Raw genomic sequence first — 10,339 nt, forward strand, 5'->3', positions numbered from 1 at the left:
AAATAAATCTTTATTCTTAATTATCCAGTTTGTACTGCTTAGTTATAGCAACAAAAAACAAATCTAAGACACATAACTTTCAAAAGAAGGTTGCAATTCTAACTCAGACTAGATTATTCAGAATCAACCATATATCTTCACCTTGCTTCAATGGACTTCCATCCCAGGCATGAACTCAGTAGTTAGGCTCATCAGTTTGTCCATCAGTCAGCCAAGAGTGCAGACAAAGCTTCAAGGGTACATACTTTGGGTCCTGGATAGAATGTCCAAGATTCAATGATGAATCTAAATTTTATTGAGTCATTTGTATCATAACTGATAAAGCAAAAAATATTCATAGCACTTTTTAAAGACAGTGAGGGAGGTGGGTGGCTGGCTGAATGGCGTCAGTGAGCTAATCTTCCACCTGCAATGCTGGTATACCATATGAGTTCCAGTTAGTGTCCCAGATGCTCCACTTCTGAACCAGCTCCCTGTGTATGACCTGGGAAAGCAGTAGAGGATGGCCCAACTCCTTGAGTCCCTGCACCCACATGAGAGACCCGGAGGAGGCTCCTGTCTCCTGGCTTTAGCTCAGCTCAGCTCCTGCCTTGTAGCTAGGGTGAAAAATTAGAGGATGTGAAGCATCAGTGATAAGCATTGAGGGAAAGGTCTTGCTAAACCAACCCAACAGGATTTTCACTAAAAGCAGGCCAGAGTAATCAAACACTCATTGTAAGACATGAAAACAGGCCATAGTAATCACATTACCCAGAGTGATTCAACAATTTGAAGAATTGATCAAATATGTAGAGTGGACAGATATCAAGGTTGGCAGATTTTCACTAAAATGGTTTAATAGCATTCTTCTTCAAACTGGATTCTACAAAGACAGTGAGAGAAACCCAAGGTCAGGCATAAGTAAGCACAAAGCTCAGAGAAACTGGATCAGTTTAGTCAAAGGACATAATCTTTGTCACTTAATTTTCCTCTTGGGGTTTAGCAACCATCCAGTGTACACTAAATAATATGTTATGAATCTGAGTGCTGTCAGGGAGAATGAGATGCCTTAAAAATATTATGGGAGTGGCTCTTTGCTTTGAGGTCCCCATGAGACAACAATGATTGTGCTCAAATTTTTACAAATAATCCAAGCTACAGAAAGAACCGTCAAAATGACTCTTGGACAGGGAGGATAGGGAGAATCTGGGGGACAGAAGTTTCTAGATGGACTCCTAAGCAGACTGATTAGACCATGCAGTTACTGTTCAGCCTCTTCTATATTTTGATTTTTATGTTTAAAGGTGGTGTGTAGTCCTTAAAAGGCATGGAATATAGGCAATAAAATCTGATAGGTGTTTATAAAAGATTATTCTGGATAGATGGGTGGATAAAAGACTGTGTGGAGGGGGCTCCTGGTAGCCTGGTTCTAAGACTATGATATGGTTAGCCCAGGATGTGAGATATTTGAAATAATATTTTTTTTTTGGTAATATTGAGGCCAAAATCTGAGGATTGGATTAGAGAGTGAGCAATATGAAAGGACTGGGAACAACACCAAGATTCCTAACTGATCTAAGTGGATGACTATTGAAGTCTTTCATGGAGACCGTGGAGGGGCTAGCAGGGGCTAGCAGGACCAGAGTATGTGCATAGGGGGTTGGGGGAAGGGTGTGGATAGGCAAGGGAGAAAACAGTGGCATTCTTCATCTTTTGACCAAGCTCTTTCCAAAGCACTGAGTTTCAACTTTTGAGTGACCCACAGTAAAAAAAAACAAACAAACAAACAAAAAAAAAAAAAAACAGAAAACGTAGTTTTAACATATGCAGATGGGGTGGGGTATGAAAGTTCCTAAAGGGCCTGGCGCGGTTAAGGTCCTGGGCTTGCATGCCCGGGATCCCATATGGTCGCCGGTTCTATCCCAGCAGCCCTGCTTCCCTTCCAGCTCCCTGCCTGTGGCCCGGGAAAGCAGTCGAGGACGGCCCAAAGCTTTGGGACCCTGCACCCGCGTGGGAGACCCGGAAGAGGCTCCTGGCTTCGGATGGGCATAGTATCGGCTGTTGCGGCTCACCTGGGGAGTGAATCATTGGACGGAAGATCTTCCTCTCTGTCTCTCCTCTCTGTATATCTGCCTTTCCAATAAAAAAAAAAAATAATAAAAAAAGAAAGTTCCTAAAGTAATGCCCCCCTTTGTATGTACAATGAATGGGTCCTTCCTACCTTAGTCCAATAAAAAAAAAAAAAGAGGGAGACTCAGAGACACATGTCACTTCCGCTAAGCCAAGAGGCGGAAGTGACGCAAGATACAGCTGATTGGCTTGGCATCCTTTGTGACGCCACCACGACCCTCAAACTACTGTTAGTTGTTCGGAGCTGTGGTTCCAACCGCACTGCAGCTTTACTAGGAGGATAGCTGGGTTGTACTCATCCACCCAGCTGTCTTGTCTCGCCAGATATGGCAAGCTCCAGCACTTCACGGCAGCCCATCAAAGGGATCTTGAAAAACAAAAGTTCCACTTCTTCATCGGAGAATGCCTCTACTCAGGAATCCAAAGTGCCTGGTCAAGAAGTGAAAAGGAAGAAATCTCAAAAGTGGGACGAATATAACATCTTGGTGACCACTCACAAGGTCCATGACTTCCGGAAGATCAAGGAGCCAAGCACTGCGGATGTCAGCGTGCCAGAGGACGAAGATCCAGTTTGTGACATAGAAGGAAATGAAGCCGTGACAGTGGACATGTTAGCTAAGAAACTGGCAGCTGCTCAAACTTTTGATCGTAACTATCAAGTGGAAGAGCAAGAGAAATGTGAGCCGCATACCAGCAACTTCTGCTTTCAAAACCAGGAAAAACAACGGCAGTTTGAAATGAAGAGGAAGCTTCACTACAATGAGGCACTGAACATTAAGTTGGCAAGACAGCTTATCTCAAAAGAACTACAGGATGAAGATGAAGATGGCTGTGACAAGGAGGAGCCACCACGTGACAAATAAAAAAGACCATCATGGAAGCTCTTACCGGTTCTTTACCGGTAGAGGTTCTTCCAGTTAGAACCAACATCATACTGTAACCAATATAAGACATTTTCATTCTCACCATCTTCACTAAGAAACTCTGCAACCATAATGAACTGCTTGTTAGAACGGAACCGCAGTCCGGAACAACTTAATCACTTAAGTTGTGCTGCAGAAAGTAAATAGCAGTGTTTGGACAATAAATAAGTGCCAAATGTCTGCTTAGTTTTGTTCTTGTGTTTATTTGAAACCAATACACATCTTACCATTAAAACTATCGCTGAATATGTGTGTGTTCTTGTAGCTCAATAATGCAATAAAGGTTTAAAGGGGGAGGTAATTGTTATTCTCTTCCAGGTGTGCCAGCTTTTACAGAAACGGTTTTGTTAAAAAAATTAAAATGCATTGGTACAATAGGTTATCTAGGTTGGTAAATATGCAAGCAGAAAAGTACTTATCTTGGGTTTGAGAATAAATGCAAGAGTTACCGGGTGAAAATTATAGTGGTGTTTTGGATTCTGTACATTCTGTATAGCTTTGGTATCAGTATGCTTTAAAAATGCTGATGTACTAAGCTCAGTGGTCCCTTCTCATGCCTGTCTTAATTTCCACCCATTGTTTTCTGCATCCTTCCTGCACACTTCCAAACTCTTAACCTTAATGAAATGTTACTGTTTGTCCAGATGTTAGGAATGCTTCCTCCTCTCAGACATTCTGGAACTGGTTGCAGCAGACATATTTCTATTTTCAACATCTGGGTCAACATATGGAGTAAACATTGAGTAGCAGAAGTGCTACAGATGTGAAATGTAGGATTCCACTGATAAATTAGCTTTTAGACAACAACTGAAAGGTTTTGTTTCATGATAGGATCATGCAAACTTTGTGTGTTTGCTTCACTTAAATAAAACTGTGTCACATAATGCAATGTAAATAAAAAAATAAATAAAGTTCATTGGGCTAATTGTCAATTCAGATTCAGTTATGAGAACTACCAGATTCTAACCCACCTTTATGCAATTTCCCCAATGATGACTGTTGTGTAACTGTTGTGTAACTGTACCATGCAACATCCAAGGTATTGATTTACTGCAATTAATATTGAAAACACTGCATCAGCACAAGGATCCCTCATGATACCCTTTATGGCCACACCTGTTCTCCGTTTCCGTAATTTTATCACTTCAAGAATGCATGGGAATATTACTTTGGAGAGAGATGTGGATGCAAATGCCACATTTGCTCATTGCACTTCTAACAAGTGACTATACAATTACCAAGAATAACCACATGATAAGAGTAGTTTCCTGTATTGTGAGATGAATGAAACACATTCTGCCCCCCTTGGGTTTCAAGTATAGAGAAGGAGTCCTATACAGCTCTGGAGTGGTTTCTGAAGACTTCCTTGGGGTAGAGGATTCCTGGAACAAAAGAAGGGTAAGTATTCTGGTTTGGGGCACACAACTGAATGCACAGGCGTGGTTCCTATATGGCTGCAGGGTAAGCACAAGTTTTCAGAAGAGATCTGTTCTCTTCCTTCTGCCTGAAGGTCAAGGAAGAAAAAGCCCAGCCTTATTGAACTATTGCTGCTAAGAAGACATGAAATTCACACTTCGCTGGAGTTAGGGGAAGAGTAGGATGCAGAATAGATGAGAAAATCAGAGACAAGATCCAAGCGGGGAGATAAACAAATGAGGACATTGCAAGGAGTGACACATGGTACTACACTAGAAGCACAGGATATCAACTTGGAAAATGCTTTTCCATGGGGTACTGTTCACACCAGTACTAACACAGTACTATACTTTGGTTACAAAGCAGAAATGTGTGCAAGGAAGGACTTGAAGATGGAACCTCCAAAACCCAAATGTTGGGAGAATAAAACTGGGAATTAGTTGTAAATTAAGAAATTTGATCATATTGGGACTACCATTTTACAATAGAAAAATTCAGTCTATGAGTGATGGAATGCAACATTCAACATACATTTAAGCGAGGGAGAAGGGATTGTACACTCAGTCAGTGCCCACAAAGGCTGGGATTTAACAGCCAAAGCTGCACATGTGGACGCCGTTGGAGGATTTAAGAATGCAGGTTGTGAAAAGACTGGAGAAAACTGAAAATTGTTGGTGTCTGTGTTTGTGTGTCTACATGTGGGCAAGGGAGAAAGCTGCCTTAGGCGTTCTTCCCCATCAGTATAAACACAGTTCCTAACACAAGGTTATACATTATTAGCTCCTAAAAAACATAAGGAATTGTTTTTTGTCATTGCGTGGGCAGACCATTTTTGCATCACTGAACCTGCCTATGCATGCTGGGTACTAAATAGCTTAGTCTTTCAGGGAGACTTCTTTTTTCTTCATCTCTCCCCTCTCCTGGTTTTAAATCAGACTCTTTGAAAGGTGCATATGAACCTGGTTTCCATAGCAATTGCAAGCCTCAGTGATAACCCATAGCTTCTAAGTTATAATATACAGGCTACCGTATTAATAAGTTTCAGACTACATTTTCATGAGACAACAGTTCAGCCACTGATAAGGTCAGACCCTATCTTCAAAGTTTAAATTAAATCAGGATGGATCAAAATGTGATGGAGGGAGGGTTGTCCTTTGGCAAAGTGGACTGTTAAAAAAAAAAAGAAACAACAAAAAAAAAAAAACCCCTTCTGTTCTTTGTCATGGAAGCAAAACAGTTGCTTTGTGGCTTGTAATGACCAGGTGAACAAATTGTAAAACAGACCCAATTTCTTTTAGGCTCTTAATGGCATGTTGTCACTTTTTGTTGTTACTTTTAACAGTGAGTTTGTCCTGTGGTGGTTCAGATTCAGAGAAAGTACACCATCAGTCCTTTGCCCAAGAAAGAGCAAATGTCATAGTTAATTCCTGCCAGGTTCGGAGTGGCACATGAGAGCACACAGTCAATTATAAATTATTAATTATTAATTATAATTACACGTTTTTTTCAGCACTGTGTCACCAAGTCACCTGTGTCATATGTAAGAGTGCTTTGCAGGTAACTGAAGGCTCAATGCCTACCTGTGCAGTTGATTTTGAGTATAACATCTAGAGGAGAAATTAAATCTGAGTGAAGAGAGGCACCCTCAGGGAAGTTTGCATTCTGGATATAGATAAGAGGAAATGGGACTCTTTTAGGACTTTGCAGAATCCTGTATGGGATGATGCAGTTGCTTTAAAAAGGCCAGAGGGACTGGGGAAGGATCCACAGACTACACAAAAGTAAAGGGAGCCTGTAACTAGTCAGCGTTTCATTCCTACAAAGAAACAGCCAGGTCAGCTACTTAGGAAGAAAAGAGAGATTTATCTAACTCAACAGTTGTGGGACTGAGTCCAAAAAACTTGATGCAGGCTCTGGTGAAGGCTCCATGGCAGATAGTGGATTACATGTGGAAGAATGAGGCCCTGGTGATCCAGGAAGTAGAGAATAGAATTGAGCAAGATTAAGAGACTTGCACAATCTACCTTTCAATGCTTTATTCTTGTGCAGTAACACACTAATTCAAACTTTACTTTGTCACCTGACTCACAAGCTAATTTACAAATTCAAGTTCTGTATTGAGGCTCTTATCCCCCTACCCTAAAGTCCTGTAAATGTCTTAGTCTCGGGTCAGAGGGCATGTTCTGTGGCCATCACACTTACTTTCTTTATGGTCCCTGGAGAGAATACTAAAGATGGAGGAAGGGGAGGAGGTTATCTCCTAGGCAAGGGTGGAGATAGAGCAGTGCCGGGATCTCTCTCGGGCTGGAGCTTCAAGCACCTGATACAGGGGCTCATTCCTCAAGCAGCTGGTTGAGAGCAATTTGCCTGCTCAGCTGAGCCCCTTTTTATACTCACTGGGGCTTCCTCTCTTCTTCAGCTTCTATCTCCCCCTAACAGATTAGTGAGGCGGAGCTGAACATTATCTTGTCTTACACACCTTAACAAGCTAGTCCTTGTTCACAAACAAGTCCAGACATGCCTCTTGCTACTGCTCCTTACTGTAAGTTACACACAATTACATTTCATTAACCAATGTTTCACACAATTCACATATAAGTGACACACCATTTTAATATTCCAGGCATTTCACGTTTTAAGGGGATGGCTATATACAAAGGTTTTTTTTTTTTTAAGATTTATTTATTTTTATTGCAAAGCCAGATATATAGAGAGGAGTGAGAGAGGAAGATCCTCTGCTCAGTGACCCACTCCCCAGGTGGCTGCAACAGCCAGAGCTGGGCTGATCTGAAGCCAGAGCCAGGAGCTTCTTGTGAGTCTCCCACATGAGTGCAGGGACCCAAGGCCTTAGGCCATCTCTGACTGCCCTTCCAGGCCACAGTCAAGGAACTGGATGGGAATCATATCCCTGGAACACAAACCGGCACCCATATTGGATTCCAGTGCATACAAGGTGAGGACTCCAGCCACTAGGCTTTTATTATGCTCATCACAGGACCCAATCTCAAGTTTTTTGTGACAGTCCTCCTAGGAGGACTCAATAAGTTACATAAGAAGTTTTGTCTGAAGATACGGCCTCAATGATCTGAGGACCTTCCACTAGGCCTCTCTTCCTGAAGGCTTCATCACCTGCCAGGAGCTTCATATGGGTCTCCCTCATGAGTGGCAAATGAGTCATCATCTGCTTTCCCAGGAGCTTTAGGAGGGAGTTGAATTAGAAGTGGAGCAGCGAAGACATGAACTGGTACTCTTATGGGATTCTGGCATCATGGGTAACAGTTTAATCCACTATGCCATAAGACTCATTACTCCGGACCAACAGTTTTATGCAGGAGTGATATGATTGGGCTCATGGAAAAGCTAGGGTTTGGAGTAGAACAGCATGGGGAGAACAAAGGTAGACAGCAGCACAAGCACATAGCATGTTTATAGGAAGCCAGTGATTGCAAATGTACAAGTGCTATACTGCTTACCTTGCATTCACAGCAAAATTAGACTCTGCTCTACAGCAGGTCCATGCACAGTGTAATCACAAGACAAGCTGCATGAGTATCAGTCACTCAGAAACAGATTCAAACTCCAGACTTGAAAGCTAGGAACTGCTAGGTCTGGGCCAGCAGACCATACTTTAATAACCTTTCCCAAAGATTTTTCTGGTCATCCAACTTTGAGAGCCACTTCTAGGCAGTTCTATTTTAGTTAGCTGAGATCAACTCTCTGTGGGACAACTTTCACTGCCCCCTTTCTCTCTCTCTCTCTCTCTCTCTGTGCTGTTTTGTTAAGATGCATGACAATGAATATCAGGACTGCGCACAGCTTCTCAAGAAATTTCCCTCAGTTTTCTTGACAGAATAATTCAGAAGAGTGGCTGCTTGTCTTTGGGGAGGCAGAAGAGTTTGATAATTGATAGTAAACTTTTGGTAGTCAAAAAATCTGAGTTTAAATCTGTATCATGCAGTGTATTAATTGGGTCACTTGAGGCAATGCACTTTATCTCTTCAAATCAATTTCCTATGCTTGAATGAGAATAACAATACTGTCCATTTGTGGTTTAGGGGGTGATTAAATAAGAAGATATTAAATACCTTGCTTTTAATAAGTATTCAGTAACTGGTAGCTATTGTTATCTGCACATAATTTTTCTGCATCTGTTAAACTGTTGATCTTTCTGTAATAGTACTATACATTTCTGAATGTGTTTCTCTTGTCCGCCCTGAGGACCTCTTGGAGTTAACAGTTATGCCCACTTTTCTCTCATGTCCCAGAGTAGTGGCTTACATTCCACAGATGTTGCAGAATGGAACTGAGAGATTATGTGCACACATTTCATTCTTCTGCCCAATCCGATTGTAGAACCTACCTGTGACTTACTTATTCAAACACACTTCATTCCCTGAGATTCCTCAAGCTTCTGCACCATAAGCTATGAGGCACACAGGGGAAGACAAAGAGAAAAGCTGGCAGTCCCAAGGGGTAAGGTTTGAGTGGCAGCTGCTTCAAGTAACCTTCTCTTTGAGGATGTCCTTGGTACTTTTATCATCACTAAGTCTGAAAAATAGGACATGAAATGGGAGGACACTAAACAGGCTTTAGATATAAAGTCAATCTACATTTTAATTTAAAAATGCATTGAAACTTCTAGGACACAGTCAAGTTTATGAAAGAGAGGAATTAATTCTGTGTCCTGAATCTAAACCTCTGTTAAGAACCACCTTCAGTTATTTATAACACATGACACTGTATTTACAGGTTTTCTGACTCTTATTTTTTTTTCTTCTGAACTCCATTTATTAATTACTGTTGACTTCTATCACAATATGTGTATTTTTTAGATCTAGAGGGGGCTTTAAAAGACCCTTTAGTCCAACTAACACACCTTACAGATAATGCTATGTTTCATAAGCAGCAGAGACTAAATTATTACCCAGTTGTTTATAAAGCCATGGAGAGGCTATGGTTGTATATTGCCATGCAAACTCTCTTTTTAAATATGAGGAACAGAGATGGAAAATAAATGAAAATATATTTTCCAGTTGATACTGAGACAGTTCTTACTCAAGAGTACATCAAGAATTCATGGAAATGGAACTAAAACAAAAGTTTATTTTGATATGAAAACTTTTTAAATCCATAGTTTTGCTAGTATGTATTATTCTTGAACATTCTGAAGACCTTGCATATTTATAGCTCAGAAGAACTGGGAAAATATGTCCTTTTTTAGGAAGTTTGAACTCAGAGTAGTCAGTACTCTGTCTGGCTGATACATTGTCTATTCCAGCTTGTACCTTGGTCCTCTGGTAGCACTTGTGTATTTAAAAACAAAGAAGGTTATACAAAAGTTGGATAGCACATCTGGCACAACAAAGCAGCCCTGAAATCCTTATTTTCTCTGATGGAAAAGGAGACACTTGTGGTCCCCTCACTACCTCAATCTGCTCAGCACCCTCCTTTGGGGAGAGTAGAACTAGCTATGTCCTGGGGCTGGTGTAAACACTTCATGGGGAGAGTTCAGTTCAATGTCAGGTACAAGACAAATACCAAGACCACATGGAGTCTATTTAATATTCTTGTTGCCTCTGTATTACAATTTTCTTTGAGGCATCAGTCATAGGCAGTGGGCCCTTGCTTGGAACGTTGGGATTGAACAAAGGCAAATGCAGCTACCCTCAGAAGATACGATGCATGACAAGTCAGCACATTCTTGTAATCACAGACTGGGCTTTGTATTGGAACTACAATTTGCACCATATTTAACCTTTGCGGGAAACAGGTGATCCATCACCCAGACTCATATTTAGGATCACAGCTGCTTCAGGACATGGCCCTCTACATCAGGCTCCCCTTCCTCAGCGATGTCTCAACTGATTGGAAATACTTGCTGGATTATTCCA

The 10,339-nt window shown here is 41.3% G+C and overlaps 1 protein-coding gene across 1 annotated transcript; it reads left to right on the forward strand.

Moving 5' to 3' along the window:
* The first annotated feature begins 2,435 nt into the window (after nt 1–2,435).
* PPP1R2C (PPP1R2C family member C) lies at nt 2,436–2,972 on the forward strand. Its single transcript, XM_041002998.1, has one exon. The coding sequence runs from the start codon at nt 2,436–2,438 to the stop codon at nt 2,970–2,972; it is 537 nt and encodes a 178-aa protein (XP_040858932.1).
* Nucleotides 2,973–10,339: the final 7,367 nt, after the last annotated feature.

The sequence above is a fragment of the Ochotona curzoniae genome, unplaced genomic scaffold, assembly GCF_017591425.1.
Source record: "Ochotona curzoniae isolate NIBS_2020 unplaced genomic scaffold, NIBS_Ocur_1.0 contig_1274, whole genome shotgun sequence".
Classification (NCBI taxonomy): domain Eukaryota; kingdom Metazoa; phylum Chordata; class Mammalia; order Lagomorpha; family Ochotonidae; genus Ochotona; species Ochotona curzoniae.

Excerpts from the sequence above, each read along its gene's own strand:
- PPP1R2C (XM_041002998.1), top strand. The coding sequence starts at position 2,436 with ATGGCAAGCTCCAGCACTTCACGGCAGCCCATCAAAGGGATCTTGAAA.